This window comes from Leuciscus leuciscus (assembly GCF_965113295.1).
Source record: "Leuciscus leuciscus genome assembly, chromosome: 24".
NCBI lineage: Eukaryota > Metazoa > Chordata > Actinopteri > Cypriniformes > Leuciscidae > Leuciscus > Leuciscus leuciscus.
In genome coordinates, this window is record NC_138723.1 from 28,698,241 (window position 1) to 28,718,064 (window position 19,824).

General features: G+C 37.2%; 1 protein-coding gene across 2 annotated transcripts; it reads right to left on the reverse strand.

The window, feature by feature from the left end:
• Positions 1-1,140: 1,140 nt before the first annotated feature.
• Positions 1,141-19,739, reverse strand: mfsd14ba (major facilitator superfamily domain containing 14Ba). 2 transcript variants are annotated; one of them, XM_082158065.1, is made up of 12 exons: positions 19,171-19,739; positions 14,795-14,893; positions 11,726-11,788; positions 11,516-11,643; positions 10,839-10,953; positions 10,434-10,652; positions 9,631-9,744; positions 7,458-7,529; positions 6,487-6,599; positions 6,285-6,382; positions 5,397-5,551; positions 1,141-4,667 (listed from the first exon to the last, which is right to left on the reverse strand). In XM_082158065.1, the coding sequence occupies exons 1-12, from the start codon at positions 19,270-19,272 to the stop codon at positions 4,455-4,457; spliced, it is 1,491 nt and encodes a 496-aa protein (XP_082014191.1). In that variant the 5' UTR covers positions 19,273-19,739; the 3' UTR covers positions 1,141-4,454. The 2 variants fall into 2 exon arrangements, with proteins under 2 accessions (XP_082014191.1, XP_082014190.1); XM_082158064.1 differs by having other exon boundaries at positions 1,141-4,670; positions 19,171-19,732.
• Between the last annotated feature and the right edge of the window lie 85 nt (positions 19,740-19,824).

Consider the following 19,824-nt stretch of genomic DNA (forward strand, 5'->3'; position numbering starts at 1 on the left):
CAGCAAGATTTTGTTCTTGTGTGTCAACCAGGTTTATGTTTGCTGATAAATATTTATTTGTGAATAAAAGCCTAAATTAATTCTGTACATCATATACAGTGATTGAGTCTCTTCAGACATTTTTGGACTAAACCGCTCAATTCATATGGATAAGTTTTACGATCTTTCTATGAACTTTGTAAGCGTCAAAGTGTCAGCTGTGTAGCTGTCAATGTAGGGACAGAAAACTCTCAGGTTTCATCAGAAAGATCTTCATTTGTGATCCGAAGATGAACGAAAGTCTTATGGGTTTGGAACGACATGAAGGTGAGTAATTAATGACAGTTTTAATTTTTGGGTGAACTATCCCTTTAATATTAATGATAGTCCTAATCATTTACCAATGTGAAAACAAAATCTAAGTCTAACTGGTAATTTCCAGGTAAGTGAAAAGAAATGTGTGTTGGTTTTAGTTGACTTTTTTATTAAACTCTTGTGGACGGCAGCATTTACACCAGAGGAAGGTTGTGTAGCATCACTGAACTGAACTGCGCCTGAAACACTTAGTTGAGGCGTTTAGATACTGAGCTGAGGTTATTATGATGAGATCTCAAGGGTTCAGCATCAGTCAGACATCCGAGATACATCAACACTGCCATCCAGAGGAGACACCGGTAAATCTGAGACTTGAGTATATCATAAGCATACACTAAACAACATTTGATGGCTTTGCATCTGTTACATTACATTGATTTACTTTTATTGGACAGGAATGTATTGCATGTTAATTGGTTGAAAATTAGAAATTTAGCCTACATTTATGCATTTAGCAGACACTTTTATCCACTGAGAATAATCGTGCATTTGGAATATTTATACAGTAGATATGAAAGTATTTCCATGCATGTACACACAGTAGCAGTAACATTTGCTCATATTCGTATTGTTAAAGACTGCAAACTAGTTATTTATATGGCACTAATTGTGATAATTAACTAAAACAGTCACATCATCTTGCTTGGTCCTTTTAGATATTTCATGGTAATGATTACCAAATCCACAAGTCAAAAACAAGGGAAGTGTTCAGAAATCCCAGAACGCAAGTAGCGCAACAGCGCCATCTAATGGTCAAGAGAAACAATGCAGAAAGAAATCACAAAATAACTCTTAGTGTTCTTTATTCATTTGCACCTATTTGAATATTCCCACAATACATGACAATAAATACATAAGGGTCCCTGTACATTTCATCTTCATCAGCTGCTCAATGTACTCTGTATTTACAGTAAGACTCAAGATACTACAAACGAACATGTTACTTCAGGCACCTTGTGTATCCCGTTAAAAGACACAAAAATACTTGACATGTTCAAAAAGGGAAAGTAAAACACGCGAGTGAACACGCGCTTCCTGACGAGCCCAAAATCGGCAGGCGTTATTTGGAGCTGCACGTTGTTCCAAAAAATATTGCAGGTCTGGGTGGCAACAGGTAAAAGTTAATCTGTAATACTATTCAATACGTATACAATACTTTACAATCCTAAAATAATGAATATGATCGTCGTTATATTACATTTTAAAACTGTTGTTACGAGCTGTGCACAAAATGCATTGTACATACAAAACTCAAAAGCGCGGGAACTTGTGGAAGCTCATTCCCGCCACAGAATAAAAAAATAATAATTGTGACTTTTTAATCTTAGATTTCTGACTTTTTCTCAGAATTGCACATTTATATCTCGCAATTGAGACTTTTTTCTTAGAATTATGAAACTCGGAACTGTGAAGAAAAAAAAAGTCACAATTCTAAATCATAAACGCAGAATTGAGAGAAAAAAAAGTCCGAATTGTGACATAAAAAGCAGCATTTACCCTTTTTTATATATAAAAAACACAAGCCAATGCAATTTCAAGCTCCACAAAGAAAGTTTCACATCGTTTTCACTGCATGATAAATATGGCTGAAATGATGCGAAACGCATGGAAAAGGGTCAAAGGGTGAAGAAGCAAAGATTCACATTCTGTTCACGGTTTCTGTCTGATTCGCAGGTCACCAGAGGTGTTCGAAGTCGAACACTGCTGTGTTTGTATAGAATACTGGAAGTGGAGGAAATGATGCGCATGTGGAACAGGAAATGAGTGCAGGTCAGTCTAATGATTGATGACCTCAAACTATGCGATGCTCCACAGTGTTCTTCACACAAAAACAGACTGAGGCCCTTTGGGAAATATAAAGCATCTCCACTGTATAAGAAAATATGGAATTCATGAACAAACTAATGAGATTCTTCTATCATTCTGATAGAATGACCTTGGAAAAAATCCAAAATCCCATTTTGAAAATGGAATGTGGCTTTACAAAAAAAACTGCAGATAAAAAAAATATATTCAGATCGAATCTCACCTCATTCCTCAAAATCATCAAAACCTCTAAAAACGAGGTAGCTGGTACGTAGATGTTGGCTGATTATTAATAATTATCCTTTCATTTTAGTGAAAGGAAATGTATAAATATTGTTGAGCACAATAGCTCAACGCCAATTATCTTCTTGAAAGTTAAAATGAAGGTAAAATGTCACTTATACCAATGTAATATTTTAAGCAATACTGTAATATTGTGATTTTAAACACCCACTTTACTCAACATTACATTTTTTACTTCCAAATTTAATGCCATTTTTGATCATAACCGACACTACTGCATAGAACCTTTACTCACACACACACACACACACACACACACACACACACACACACACGCACGCGCGCGCACACAATTCATGAACTTCACAATCAAGCCGTGTCCGTATGATATAACTAATTGGCCTAAAGAACTACGTTAGCATCAGTAACTACACCAAACCACTGGTGCTCTAGTGTCTCGGGTTTGGTTAACATCGCCACAAATACAGTTCATGCACTTGCAACCGGATGCATCTCTAATCTATTAAAACCTTGTCAAACGCCACAGGATATGTGACTTTAAGGCTTATATAAAGAAAGTTTGTGCAATCGCTGCAGAACTCTCATCAAATACGGTTTAAAAATACTTGTATCTCAACTTCTATCAGGGTGAATCTCATGAAATGGTCATGCTTGGGTCATGGTTAAAATCATACGAAATGTATGCAAATGAAGCCTATTTTTAGAAGGGGGGGGGGGGGGGGGGGAATGTGATTAATTGCAATGAAAATAATATCACGAAAAGTCTAAAAATAGGCTTTATTTTCTTTCAGGTTGCAATTAGGTTTGGGCGGTAAAATGATATATCGTGGCGATATTAAAATGTCTATCATTAGAGATTTTTGCTGTATATCACTGTATGTAAATATATTGCGACACAAGTTGTGGAAAATAACTGGCTTACTGTTAAAGTGCGCGCACAGAAAGCTGCCGATCGCGAATTCGGGACGTGCTTGATGTCAAAACATGATATAAAGCGCAATAATCTGTGAGAAGGACTCAATGCGGTGCTTGAGCGCACGGAAAGCTGCGTCTCTCAGCATATGATCGTGAATTCAGTTCTCTTTCACGTCTTATTGCACTTGAATGGTCGAATACACACACAATTATGTCAAAAGGCCCATCATGTGGAGTATTCGTGTAAACACAGCCAGAAATGTCTTTAAGTGGAAGTAAACGGCTGGGTGTAGATGTGTATCTGTATAGTGGATCCATGCGTTTGGTCTTAAAGAGACAGCAGCCTAATAAACCTGCTAATCTTTCTATCCTTAATGTTAATCAAACAAAAGAGAAAATATCTCACTGCTCTTGACTGAATAACTTTTGTCGCTTTGATAATAATACATTTATATTTAATTCATACAGTGAAGACTTAAGTATTTAATTTTTTCATCTGATTGTTTAATAAACCTATTGTACATGAAAAATGTTTTTAGTTTATATTGTATTTGTCCTATTGTTTGTAATTTGCTGCTTTGTTCTTATTTTTAGTAACAAAAATGAAATAAAATAACTATATTGTGATATATATTGTTATCATGAAATAGGATTTTGATCACCACTAGTCGCAATGACCCTGTTTTCATGAAATTCATCCAGATTTTCTTCAATCTTACGAGAGTAACGATAAGCTTCAAGTCACCACAAGCTCCATAAACAATAACCTTTGCTGCACTTTGCCCAAATATCTATATACTGTACATAAAGAGCTTTGCATTCAAACTCCAGAAGAATCCAACAAACCAAACTCCACCACAGCGCATCCAATCCTACTGATCGAGCCCTTAGTGTTGATTCATTTGTACACTGAATGTTAAACACTGTAAAAACGGTCAATAAAAAAGCCTCAGAGTTCAGAGCCAATAACCGTTTCATCAAAACAACAAAAATCAGATAAAACACACTAAATAAATACAGCTCGCTCCCAAACGTTAGTCGCTGGACAGGTGGAGGGTTCGCGATTTTTTTTCTTTTTTCTTTTTCCCAAATGTGATTTGGGTTGAGAGTTACAGTCACACAGTGCTGTCCTCCAGCAGCGGTTCGAAGTCCTCGTCGCTCCCCGGCAGCGGCGTGTTGGTGTGGGCTCCGGCCAGACTCGCGCTGCTCTTACTGGTCTGGCAGGGAGTCGCTGGTGGCGACGGCTGGTCCGGTATGAAGAGAGCGACTATAAACGCCACCACTACCGTGCAGGCGCCCAGGAGGAACGGAGGACCGGGGATTAATGTCTTCTATGCAAAAAATTAGAAAAGAAATCAACATTAGACGAGGTAATAGGCTATGGGAGATGATGCCATCAATGATCTATCAGCTAATGAGTGATATGTATATATATGTGACCCTGGACCACAAAACCAGTCATATGGGCCATCATTTTGAAACTGAGATTTCTTAAACCTGAATAACCTAAATAAGCTTTCCATTGATGTATGGTTTGTTAGGAAAGGACAATGTTTGGCCGAGATACAACATCTGGAATCTGAGGGTGTAAAAAAAATTTAACATTGAGAAAATCTCCTTTAAAGTTGTTCATTTATGTTGGCGATTGTGCTTCATTCACTCACAAAAATACATGTTTTATATATTTACGGTAGGAAATTTACAAAATATCTTCATGGAACATGATCTTTACTTAATATCTTAATGATTTTTGGCATAAAAGAAAAATCTATAATTTTGACCCATAGACTGTATTGTTGGCTATTGCCACAAATATACCTGTGCGACATGTGACTGGTTTTGCTATCCAGGGTCACATATATATATATATATATATAATAATTTAAAACAAAGTCATTGTACACAAATAGATTCAATACTTTCATTAAAAAAAAGAAACATTTTAAGCATTTAAAATGCCATGAGTGCTTTTGAGTGATGATGCAAATGAATCAATTGCAAACTCTTCCTGTAAAACAGACAGACCGAGTGTGAAGGTGGTTGAACGGATCGTGTACCTGTGTGGGGGCCTGTACGGGGATGGCGTAGTCGGGTTGGATGGTGGTGATCCCACTCAGCTCGACATTAAAGAGGAAGAAAACGAAGCCATACAGCGCAGGACCCAGTCCGTTACAGAGACCCCGAATTCCTGTTATCATGCCCTGAACCAGACCTAAGGTAACAAAACACACAGCTTATATTCACAGTATAAGCTCTTGATGGCTGAGATTGTCAAAACCCAACAAGAAATGAGAATTTGACTCTATATACTTTCTTAATACATGTTTCAATTCATTAGTTATTTTAATGGGGTCCTATTGCGCTTTTTCAACTGTTTTTAGTGTGTAATGCTGCAGTTTGAGCATGAAAAAGGTTATTCTGTATATCAGTGTCAGTGTTTCTGAACTCCCTGAAACGCCTCCATTGTAGTTTCTTGCGGAAACAAATACGTCACAATATTCCTCATTTAAATAATTCATACGCTGAATAAAGGGGCGGGGCCTGGTTGAGTTAGTTAGTAGTGTGTTGAAACTGGCGGTTATGGTAAGGGGCGGGACATTTCCCAACACACTCAAAGTGCTCAAAGTGTGTTGTGACCAATCACAACACACTGATCCAGCCGACCAATCGGGGCACAGTGCGCTTTTCAGAAGGAGGGGCTCCATAGAGACAGGAACTAAACAGAGCGTTACTGACAGACTGGGAAGAGAGGAGCTGCAACAATGGAGAATATGGGGGAAAATAAGGTGTTTTTGAACATTCAAGCAAGAAAAACTATTCTAATAGAGCCCAAAAACTAAATCAAGACTTTGAAAAAGGCCACAATAGGTCCCCTTTAAAGAAAAAGTGTCTGTTTTTTTCATCAGAAGATTTGAGAATGTGAAAGTGTGCACATAAGACTTTACCCTGTTTATCCGGATCTGCACTGCGTGACACTAAAGCGCTCACTGCAGGGAACGTTATGCTGGACATGGCTGCCACCGCACCGGCCGCCCACATCATCCTAAATGACAACAAAAAATAACATCACGTGACTCACTCTTCTTAAACCAGACAGTTGTTAAGTAACGTATGCATTTATCTTGATCTAGATAGACGTTAACTCACCACGGCTCGGACCCTAAACCGTACCAGGCCAGCTGGAGAATCTGGAAACCCAGACCCAGAAGAACTGTGTTCTTATTCCCGATGGTCCTCATTAATAAAGTAAGAAAAAGCGTCTGTCGGGAAACACAAGGGAATGAATAATTACACCGTCCTGCATCATATTTGCTGAATTAAATCCAATGCTTGTTTCTTACTAATTTTGGGGTGCTGATTCAAAAAATACAATACATTATGTGCATTTCATGGCCTGATTTCAAGGTTAGAATTATGGCCAGTGTTTTCTGCTTTATCTGTGGGTGTTTTACTACATCCAGACAGTGTCAGAAAATTGCAGATTTTGTGCAAAAAAATCTTATTTATAAAATTATGTAAAGTTATTTGCCATTTAATGGAGTGTTCGACTCCTTTGCAGATTGTTTAATGATAAATGTACACATTTATACCGTTGAATGATACATTTTGAATACTTTTCATTAAAACCAAAAGGTTTGATACCTCACTGCTTTTGTCATTTTGATAAGTGCATTAAAGCTGATGCATACTATACATATAATATGAAAAATCTATATTCTTATTTTGGTTGAAAAACGTGATGGAAAGTGTTTTTTTGTTGTTGTTTTTACTCCGCATCATCAAGAGTAGGCCTTTTTACGCAAATCAGCAGATTTTTTTGACCCCCAGATGCAGGGCTGTGTTATTATTGCCGTTTTCATTGCTACATTGTATTGAATTACAAAAGAAGTGAAGCAAAGCTGCTAGAATTCACCTCGGTTGCTAAAAATAAAACTAGCTAGTGCAGTGCTATCTGCTCATTACTGCTCTGCCTATATTTCATTACATTTACCGCTGAACTTTTAAAGGAATTCAATTCAATTAGAAAGCATTTGTGAGAGACACTTTCACAAGATGCCTTTCCAGCTCAACGACACAAGTAATAAGGCAGAGCGAAGAATATTGCCTCAATTAAATACCTGCGCCAGGATGGAGAGGATTCCCACCACGCCGATGAACACGGCGATCGTTTTGGGCGAGAAGTTAATGACCTGAGAGACACAGAGAAAGAGCCACATCGCTATCAGTCTGCACCACTGGGCCTGAATCGAATTAACTCTGTTATGTCCAGTAATGAGCCGTCACTGAACTGAACTGAACAGCCAGACAAGATGCCACTAACAATCCACATAAACCTGGAACTTCCTAAGGAACCTGATAAGTATGTGAAATATAACTCTGCAGAACACAAATTCTGCAGTCTGTGTCACATGACCTTGTTACATTGCATGTTTAATTAAGTAAGTGAAGTCCAGTTATCATATATGGGTGTGGGTTCAGTAAGTTGTTGTTTTTTTGGAAGAAATTAATACATTTCAGGGCTCCAGACTAACTTTTTGCCTTGGTTGCACTGGTGCGCCTAACTTTTTTATTTAGGTGCACCAGCACAAAATTTGGGTGCACCCAAATTTTTCCTCGGCTGTATCACCTTTAACGCCACAATTTTAAGGTCACCTTTTTATTACGCTCTATACACATTCATATATATTATGTAAATGAATTTAAACAAGAAGGTGTAGGTAAAAACTTTTATTTATTTTTTGAAGCACAATTATTAACGGTATTCCTACTCTTACCGATACTGCTTATCGATACAGTACTTTAACTGTATTCTTATGGTTCTTTTTGTTTTATATATAACAAACAAAGATAAACAATAGATAAACAAAAGATAAACAATTAAACAAAGATACACTTTATATAGGCCTACACAGTGCTTTAATTTCAGGAAGGCCTATCAACATTACTGTTCAGGCATGGTCTAAAAAGAAATCTAATAAAGTAATAAAATGTAAAATAACACTGTAAAATTTATCATAAATAGATTAATGCTTATTAAAGCTGAAGTTATTCTTTCAAGAGCTGTGAGTGATTTTTCTCTTGTTGTTTGATTTACAGTAATGGCGCAATCGTCAGCATGTTTATTAGACTGCGGCCCCTTTAAGACCGGGTGCAGAATGCAGATCTAATAGGCTACTACTGATGCACCATTTTCTCCCAACTATTTCCATAACTACGTCCATTTAAGACATAAACTGTTTTAGTGAATCTCAAAGCCGGTAATTGACACGCTTTTGTGTACAATTGATCGTTTAGACGCGCACAATCTGCACATGAAACCGAAAGTATAATTTGCTTGTCTCGGCCGGTCTCGGTCTGTTTCGGAGCGCGCGCCGCCATGCGAACAGCATCTCTTGCGCAGATTTTTGTGTTTTTAATATCTCTTTCAGTTATTAAACGCGTCCCGCAATTTAGCAACAGTAGCTAGACTGCATTTACAACAATCACTGATCGTGCTGATTCTGATTCTGAGTTTTAGGGAGAAATGACCGCCTAATGCTGCGAAGGGAAGAAGTTGCGCGTAGTTAGATAGTTTTTAATGGGTTTACCTCAATATATATTTTTTTATAATCTTTGGAAGCCGAAATTTTAAATAAAATCAGACTAATATAACAGACCTTAAGTGTAACCAGGCTACGTTTGAATGTTTAATTCTGTCCTCCGTCATCACTCATTATTAAGCAGGGCTGTCGTGCGAGCTGTGGCACCGCGTGAGAGAAGAGTGTGAGTTCCGTCAAAGGAGAACAAACGCCAACAAACGTCCGTGGAGAGGCAGCGGATGCGAGGACGTTAGGTGCACCGGTGCGACTTAGGAAAAATGTTAGTCGCACACTTACAAAATTTGGTCGCATATGCGACCAAATTGGTCGCACTCTAGAGCCCTGCATTTATTCAGCAAGGGTGGCAAAATTGTTTGGTCTGCGTGCATGCACACATTTGCATATTTCACAGACAGTATGAGCAGTATGATAGTGTTTTTGTTTACTGATCCTACTTTTACTTGTTTACTTAATTTGTAAGTGTGTTGCCGCTAAAACACTTCCAGCAATAAGTGCAGCACCCTCCGAGCAAATGAATCATGGGAGTGTTAAACAATAGCAGACAGTGAAAACACGCACTCAGTTGTTGCATAAACCGCCCTGGAGGATGAGCTGCTAATTAAAGTTTAATGGAAGCAGACAGCTGGTTTAATATGGGAACATTAAATATAGATTCGTCACATTTGTTCATTATAAACCCAAGGATCCTTACCTGACGCAAGTAGAGGAAAAAGCTGGAGTATTGACCCGCCTCGGGCAGATAGGACAGAAATACTGTTATACAAATGAGAAGAACGGTTGTGTCCTGTCCAACTTTCCGCAAAGACTGTGAAAAACACAAACATCATCAATAAATCATCCAGTATCTCGTTAAAAACAAGTGTGCTATGTTTTGTATATCAGGATTTAAGTTATGACTTTACAAATAAGGTCCTTATAGTAATACATTAACTATATATTTATTACAGTATTTATTAAATTAGTTCATAGAAATATAACTATTCATCATGTTAGCTCGAGTCCGTGAAATATAATTAACAGACACAGATTTTGATTTTAACAATGTATTGGTGAATGTTAAAATGATAGTTTCCCAAAAATGAAAATTCCAAACCTGTATGAGTTTCATTCTTCTGTTGAACACAAAAGAAGATATTTTAAAGAGTGTTTGTGATCAAGCTTGACTGTAGCCATTGACTTCCATAGTGGGGGAAAAAAAAGGGGTCAATGGGTCCCATCAACTGTCTAGTTACCAACATTCTTCAAAATATCTTCCTTTGTGTTCAACAGAAGAAAGAAACTCAAAAAGAAATTTTGGGGTGAACTGTCCCTTTAAGATTATTACATGCTTTAGAAGTATTTTTCATTGTTAGTTCCTGTTATCTAATGCACTTGAAACCTTATTCTTAAGTTTTACCAAAAAGCCTTAACATGGGTGCCAATCTGAGATGCAATCAATTCCAAAGAAAGAAATAATATTTGACAATTTTATGAACATATCCTGTATATCCTTACAGCAATCGGGTCGGCCTGTTCCCAGGTGATTGGCGCTCCCCAGGTGTTGAGCCTCATCTTGTCGGGCAGCGACTCTGGGACGGCCAGCAGAATGAAGCAGATGTCGGCCAAAGCGATGAGGGTCGCCAACAGCACCACCATATTATCACCGTAACTGGCCGAGAGGTACGCACCGATGGCCGGGCTGGTGACCAGACTCGCTGCAAACGTCGCAGAAACCTGGAACCAATAAACAGGCATGAGGAATGTAAGTAACTCCGTCCATACAGCTGGGTCAAGGACACTGAATCCAGGTCATGCAGAAGTTTGGGAATAGAAATATCCTAAATTAGCTTCACTGATTTGGCCAGTCGTATCACTCATATTTCCTGAATGCATTTAGTATTTAATAAATGAGCCGCTTACAAGTCCATATGCCGTACTCCTCTCGTGCACATCCGTAACGTCTGCGATGTACGCGAAGATTACGGAGAAAGTGACGGAAAAAGCACCGGACACCGATATCATGGCAAAGTACCACCTGAAAACAACAAGAAATTATTTATTTGAACGGAGAGGGAATATTTAAAAGGTGTTGTTTAAGACCAGATTGGATAGATTTTCCAGTTGTTTGGAATTATTGGATAAAACATTTCAAAGCTGAAGTGTCATTAATGTGCCATCCGCACCACCACTGGTTGGACAAACAAAGCTGCGTATAACAAAAAAATTTTTTTTTATATATATATATATATATATATTAAATGTAATACAATTATAATTATTAATATTATATATTTTTATTACATTTTAAAAAAATATATTAAAATTGAAATATGAAAAATATAAAATTGAAATAGCCTTATATATTTTTTACTAGATAAGTTTTATACAGTTTTACAATTTTGTAACTACAAATTAATTTTACTCTATACTAATAACATTTACTTCATACTTTTATTTTTAAGGTAAATTATTCAAAAAGGATTTTATTAAATATTATAAAATCTTATTAACAATATAAACTAGATAGATAGATATATAGATAGATAGTATCATCTGGCCAATCGCATTGCTCGAGGTCACGGCGGAACGGGTCTTACCATGGACTGAGTCTCATGAGCGGGATGGGCGCACACGTGAAGAACACGGTAACCAATAGAAACGATCGCCTGCCCCACACGTCTGATAGAGCACCAATCAGCGGCGCGCTCATAAACGACAGCAGACCCTGATGAACCAAATGAGAAAAAATGATCTCGACAGGAACAACAACAGAGGAACTTAGGAGTGAGAAATATTACAACACTTACCTTCACTCCCTGAATGAGGCCGTTTATTAAAAAGGTGTGTTTGGGGAAAGTTTCGTGTAAAACCTAGAGATGAAAAATGCACATTTATGAAGAATCTGTGATAATTTCAATACCCAGATAAAACATCATTCAATTAATTTCTCAAAATGAAAGGTGCACCAAGTCGTTTCATGTGTCTGTTTTCCTGACTCTTGTTTGCCTTCCCAACAAACCAGAGACTAGAGATGGGAATGATTTCAGCTCCATAAGGGTTCTGTTAACCAGTGTTATTTAAACTCTACTATAGTATTTATTCATATTTTTAATGCATTATATGAGAGGCGAGTGCATCTTCTTGCGCTTGAATAGTTGAAAATCACATTAATTGCACAATGCACACACAGGAATGGATAAGCGGAATAGAAATTTGAATAACAAGTATCCGATTCCTGACCTTAAGTATCCGATTCCTGACCTTAAGTATCCGATTCCAGGATTGGAATTTGATTCCCAGCGCCATATCTGTGTTCAGGCAGTGATGATGCAGATGCAGGTCTTCCACCTCATCAGATGATTCATTTTGACTTTTTGTCGATTTTTAGCTTTGGCAAACTTTCAGCGTTGGATTTATTCTTTTTAATTTTCTTTATTTTTTGAGTGTGCTTCATGGTTGTGTCTTTCTAATTATCTGGAAATTAATGGAAATGATCTATCTATCTCTCTCTAATTATCTGGAAAAATTGGTTTGAATAAATGATTCAATGACTCACTCATAAATACACTTCACTTGTTTCACTATTGGATGAATCAGTGTTTTTGAACAAATCTCTTGAATGAATGATTCAATGACTCACTCAGGCCGTTTCAGGCACAATCGGGCACTACAGTGGTGTCCAAAACCATAGTGATGTTATCAATATCAAGTGCACTCATTCAATCCCACAATGCACCGCAATAACGAGTATACAACTGATGTACATTCAATGGATAGAGAATAGCCAGAATGCATTAATAGATTATTAAGTTGTCTGATATCTAAACATGATAACTGCTCTCTCACAGATTTGAATGCTCCGGTGTGATTTTGTCAAAGGTTTAATAAGACACAGGCAATTCGTTGTCATTTACGAATAAGATGACGTGGGTGTTTGAATCAGGTTTGTGATCTTTTAAAGGTCTTATGACATGCTGCTTTTTGGATGTTTTTATATAGGCCTTAGTGGTCCCCTAATACTGTATCTGAAGTCTCTTTCCCGAAATTCAGGCTTGGTGCAGAATTACAGCCACTACGAGCCAGTCCCACAATGAGCTTTCCTTAGGACGTGCCAGTTCTGTGTCTGTAGCTTTAAATGCTAATGAGGAGGAAAGAGGCGGGGCAAGGTGGAGGGTGGGGGTGTGGCCTTGACCAGCTTGCGGCCACGGTACCACGCGCTAATGTTTACAGTGGACGTATCGCAATGGCTCGTAGACACGCAGTCGTTCAAGCTTTCCAGTTTGACTCAGAATCTGATCCGGATGGAGAAGCACCTCAAGAAGTTGCAACTCAGCGGCAACAGCAGGACGTCTCCGAATGGTTAGTTTAAAATATTGTGTCTGGATACGGTACTTTAGTTGGTTTGTTTATGTATGCTGTTACAGTTATTATCATGTAGCTAACGCTAGCCAACGTTGTTGGCTCTTCATGTTGCTCTGATTTGCTATCGTTCTAAAGCTGTATTAGCATCTATATCAGTGATCTTTGTAGTTTAGAGAAGACTGTACTCTGGCTCATTTTTTAATGACAAAGTTCTCCATGTCCACGTATATTGAAGTCATGTTACACATAACCCATGATTTACTCCTGAAGATTTACTTCTACTCAACACCTGCTTGTCCACTCTGTCATATATATATGTGTATGAAATGTTTGGTGCAGACATACAAAACTTTGGGAAGTTGTGTATGCGCATTTTCCAGAGAAAATAAAATTAACCCACTGGTTTTTCAGAGGCTCGGATGAAGGAACTAAAAAAATACTTTTGTGTTCATTTGTACATCCAAACACTGAGCAACTGCCATCCTTCGCTCATTTACCAAGCCATGAAGTCTCTCGAGGAAAAAAACAATATCGCGGGCGGGCAAAGCATAGAAAGGGGAGGTAACCTTTCCCCGTATGACGACATAAGGGGAAGATTCCAGATTGGCCCATCTGAGCTTTTATTTTCTCAAAGGCATAGCAGGATACCCAGGGCTTGGGTTACACCTATCACCATGTCTAGCCACTGGGGGACCATAGGCAGGCTAGGGGAACTCATATTAATGTTAAAAAAACTCATAAAGTGAAATTTTCATGCCATGGGACCTTTAAACGATTAATCGTGCAGCTCTACTTTAGGGTGTACTCACACTAGCCAGTTTGAACCGTGCCCGAGTGCGTTTGACCACCAAAGCACGGTTCGTTTGACTAGTGTGAGTGCTCCGAACCGTGCCCGGGCGCGGCTCGATTAGTCGGCCCTGGCCCGCTTGGAAGAGGTGGGCCAGAGCACGGTTCAGTTGGACTCGGGCGCGGTTCGCATGCAGTGTGAGCGCTACCCGTGCTGGAGCAGGACAGGACGGTGAGTCCGTAATCAAAGCTGCAAAGTCCTTGCTGCACTTCAGCTGGTACCTTGCAAACCTCCTCGTACGAACAGCACGATTACGTGAAAATTTTCGTGCCACAAAGGCGATAGATCTGTTTAACAACAGGCTGTGAGAGGGCTGTGGACCACCGTGGACCAAACGACTCAAAATTATCCACAAAGTAAACAGAGCGATGGACTCCATTGTGTTCAGTGAGAGCGCCGCTCTTCCTGTTTATCCCGAAACCGTCGCAGCACCATAATGACGTAAGCGTGCTCCGGCACGAATGCTGAAACCCTATGTGAGTGCCGGCCAGAGGGGGAGTGGGGACAATCGTACTCGGGCCCGGTTCATGGCAACCGTGCCTAGTGTGAGTACACCCTTATACTGACACCTACTGGTGTGAATTTTGGCAAAACAACTTAGTGCACCTATAATTGAAGCATTTATCATGAACTTCAAATTATATAAATGAGAATTATAATAACTCACAGTGAGCATTGGCGTCGTCAGGAGACCCCAGGCAAAAAACTCCAGAAAGATGACCACAACAGCATGATACACGCTCGGCTTCCCGATGCCCTGCTGGACCTGCAACATCACAAATATAAACAGCTCATTATTAATAAGACTGATTATAATCTTCAGTGTGGCATTTCCAAATTCCTCAGCTTTCAATGGGACCGATCTCATTGATATTCCTCTGGGACACACAAAAAACTTCACTGCACAAAAGGGAAAAGAAATTCAGCCGTGCCAAACTCTCAAGCCACTTCTGACAGAAGTTCACAGTCTTGAGGAATTGCTTAATATGCCCTTGCCGGTGTCGTCTTACTCTTATGGAGAACTCTTAGCGAGTTAATAATGCAATTTAATCCTATTTGTACATAAAGAAGGAAACACACAGATGCTTTGTGGGTGAAAACAGGAAACTTGTTTCCCATCCAAACATGATGCAGTAGAGTTTGGGACAGAAGTTATATACATTTTAACCCTCAAACCGTAATCTGGACAAATGTGGGCAAAATAATTTGTATTAATTTTTTAAAAATACTTTCCTTAATCTGAGCGGTACAAGACTTGGCAACTTTTCCTAAGTTTGCCACCTGAACACACAAAAAAAAATTTGACTCGATTCAAGAATGTTAAGTGGGTGAAAAAAAAAAACTCCTTAATCTCGCTTTTGTGGACAAAAATGGGCACCCATAGGAATGAATGGGAAAAACTGTAATTCAGAGCGTTTTTTTTTTTTTTGTCAAAAAAAAATCAATAGATCCAACACAATGCATATCATACATACACACAAATGAAGGGGTGATCCTGTACAACAATCTCATTGTGGCAAACACTCACACTCACACACACACACACACACACACACACACACACACAAAAACACACACAAACACACAGACACACACACAAAGAAAGCATTCAATGAGCCAATAACAGAGCCGTTTTTTTTTATTTATTTTTATAAAAAGTCACTCACACATATAAAAACAAAGAATTGAATGAGCCAATGACTGAATTTGTATTTTATTTTCTAAAATCACCTGTGCACACGCACACACATGCGCACAAGTGCATGAACACATTATAACTATGATTATTGTTTGTTCTTACCTGTTTATTCTTACTTAACACTTACTTTTTTGAGTTATTGTTGTTAATTCTTACCTGTTTGGTACCAATTAGTTTTTTGAGTTATTGAAATTTGATGTTTTTGTGTAAAATAAATGATAAATGATCAACTACTTTGTATTTTCCTTATAGCATATTTGATGGGTCATATTTGTCTAAGCATATTTTGGTATCTTTGTACAGTCTCACCTAACAAAGATATATATTATATATATTATTACAATTTTAACTTGTGATAAAGTCAAAAACTTGGTGGTTAAATTCATAATAACAGTGTTTTATAGAGTTATAGAGCCTACATGCAGCCCTTTAGTAGAGCCATCTAGTGGCTATTGATATTATTTATTTTTAATTTATTTTTTGTTAATTTTATACCAACATAAGACACCAGATGTCACCAAAGTAATTTATTCTTTTCAGTTTTGTACCAATACATTTTTTTTATATTTTTAAATTTGATGTTTTTTGTTTAAAATAAACAATAAATGATCTACTACTTATTTGTCATATTTGGTCATATTTGTCTAAGCATATTTTGCATTTTTGTATTGTCTCACCTAACACAGATATATATATATATTTTAAATTACAGTTTTAACTTGTGATAAAGTCAAAAACTTACATTTATTATAACAGTTTTATAGAGTTCAGCCTATATGCAGCCATTGAGTACTAAAGCCATATTTACTATTGAAATAATTGATATTATTGCTTTTTTTGTAAATTTTATACCAACATAAGACACCAGATGTCACCAAAGTCACCACATTTTTTAAGTTTTAGCTATCTGAATTGAATGAAATGATGTTTTTTACTGAAGTTAAAGAAATATTAAATATAACAAAAAAATAAGCATATTTTAAATAGGAAATATGGTATTATTAATTTAAATAAATTCAAAAATACCCCAAAAATAAAAAAACCCACCATAAATGGATAGTTTTTATTTTATCGAAGATAGTGATATAACATTTATTTTAAAAAAATTGTTGGATCACACCTGAGACCTCCGTGCCCACATTTGTCCACAATTACGGAATTAAGGGCTGTAATGTGAATACGGTTTGAGGGTTAAATGAATTAAACTATTATTAAATACAGTATATACGCATGTGCAAGTGTATGTATATATATATACACACACATACCCACACACACATATACATATACACACATATGTACATTAAATGTATGTATATACATGTGTGTGTGTATATATATATATATATATATATATATATATATATATACAGTATATACGTTTTTTTTTAATTCAAGTAAATTGGGGTACTTTTTGCCATTAATCATTTAACAAATTAGCAAACTAGCAAACAAATATTTGTCTTATTAATTAATAAATATACTAAATGTCTTATTGAAGGACTTATTTTTACAGGCTGGAAGCGTCTCTGAACACTGACTTTTTTATTATTATAATGCATTAAACAATTAACAGAAAGAAAAGACAGAACAGGTCCGACCTCATAATTGTAGAAATGTAATTACATCAAATCTTCATGTAAATTTTCACACAAGAATATAACATTATAAACACATACAGAGGGGACAATTACGCATCAGTGGTATTACCCAAAAAAAATCATCATTATATTTCAAGAATCTGTCACTTTTCTTGTTTTTAATCAACCTAAGAGATTTAAGAAATGTGTCCATTTCAATTAAGAAATGTGAAAAAGTAGGCTGTGAGTTAGAGAATTAACTTAATTAATGAAAGTCATTGGAGTATTAGTTGTACCTTTAGGGGAGCGCGGGGCACATCCATTGGAAGATATCCATAGACATTTATTAAACCATAGCAAAACTAAATTTCTTAAGTTAATTTTTCATCTCTATTTTTTGTGTCTATTTAAAATTAGACAAATCTGATATTATTTTAATCTCCAATATGTTATTTAACAGTTGAGATAGTTCTTTAATGCTTCGCTAACTAGCAGAAGACACTAGCCGGGTTTAAATCCCAGTTGTGCAAGGTGGGGCAAGTTGTCACACTGCGTTACAATGTGCCCCTATTAGAAATATGCTATTATATTCTATACTTTCATTAATTCTATTGAGAAAACATGAGAAAAAGGTAAATAAAGACTGAGAGTCAATGTTCAGAAATTACTAATTATTGATATGTTTTGAACTGTTGTATAGCTGTGTTTTCCTGTGTTCGTAGTCAAAACTCAAAAATGAGTTTATATTTAATTATTAAAAAATGCCATTATTTTATATGAAAAAGTAAATCATTGTATTTTATTTAGAAAATATTTTAGTTTGTCTTGTATTTTTTTTTTTTATTAGATCAGATAACACTTTAAGCTGTCATATGGTCATGTTACATGGGGCATGTTGTCACATTTCACTTCCATTCTTTCGGGGTATATCAAGAAAAAAGTATATAGTGTATTAATAAAACAAAACCACATAATTGTACTAGACATGTGGGAAATTAATGTGGGAAAAAATAAATACTCTGAACCATAAGTAGATTTACACAAACTGAGAAAGTCAAAAAGCATTACTTTGTGCCCCGCTCTCGTCTATACTAACAGATTATATTTTTTTAAGTGAAAAGATCTAGAAGAATCAAGGTGTTTGCCTATATGAAAACATAACTGAATCAGTGTTTCATCCTTATTCCCACAAAATGAGCGAGAACTGTCAACATCCATATATTTTGCCATCGTATCATTTACAGGATACATTTTATGTAAGATCTTAAAATGAACTTCATTCATCTTATTGGGAATACAATGTCATGTGAGGTAACAAACAATCTTACTGAAGGACTCAAGATCAACAGGATGAGCAAATTACATCACAGACTAATGAATAAATGAATGAAGATTTCGGCGTTCCCATGACAACAGATCGCGCGCGTGCGTCAGATAAATAGGTGTTGTGCGCGCGTTCGCGTGTTACGTAATAGCCGAACACAGCGCTTCAATTGGCTAATCTGTTAGCATCTCTTCTCATGAAAACGATCGATATCACCCATGACACGTTTTGATACACTAAAAGAAATGATGTAAAGACCTTAGACGACATTTAGCGATACACAAAACGATAAAACGACGATTCGATTCTTTAAAAAAAATTAAAGTGTTGTGATTTGTCAGCTAGCCGATCCGCTATTATCGCTCCGTGCGCGCGCACGTATGTAACGTTACGGATAAACGGATGTTAATGTTTATTGTATGATTGTATGTTATTCTTACCGGACTATCATGCTTCATTATGATCCTCTTGACCAGCACAACTTGTGGGCCGGTGTGATTCTGGTCTATCTCCCCTTTCTCCATCATCATCTTCTTCATCATTATGTCATCACATCCCGTGTGAGTAACATAGACTCCATCCTGCTGAGTGCATATCGGTGGTCCACCACCTCCTTCCAGCTTTAACAGCGAGTTCAGCCCGTCCAAAATATGAGTTTAGTCTTTCTATTCAGTTATTTACATCCAGCAGAAACCAGACTGTACCGATAAAATGCTGCTGCCTCACCGTCTATGCCGTGTGTTGGTGTGCCGTGACTGCAGTGCGCAGAACAGCGACGCCTCGCGGTGAGAGTGTGAAACAGCGCATGCGCAACTGTTCCTGGACCAGCATCACGTGATGCTCTGGGTTCCTGTGCAGTGGCGGATGCTGCTCTCAGCTGATCTGGACTCAGGATGATGGACCAGTTTCTCACTGGGCGAGTGACAGAGCTGCGTCACACTTTATTACCTTATCAGAGGATGTTACCAAGGCTCACAGTGGAGGATGACACTTCACTATTACTGATTACTATGGCCTTATCTATCTATCTATCTATCTATCTATCTATCTATCTATCTATCTATCTATCTATCTATCTATCTATCTATCTATCT

What these genes read in the sequence shown, in the direction of transcription:
- mfsd14ba (XM_082158064.1), bottom strand. Translation starts at nt 19,272, where the DNA reads ATGATGAAGAAGATGATGATGGAGAAAGGGGAGATAGACCAGAATCAC. An exon ending in TAATGAAGCATGATAGTCCG is followed by an intron (nt 14,894 to 19,170) that starts GTAAGAATAACA and finishes GTGATGTTGCAG; the next exon opens with GTCCAGCAGGGCATCGGGAA. An exon ending in AACAGGCCGACCCGATTGCT is followed by an intron (nt 9,745 to 10,433) that starts GTAAGGATATAC and finishes TGTTTTTCACAG; the next exon opens with TCTTTGCGGAAAGTTGGACA.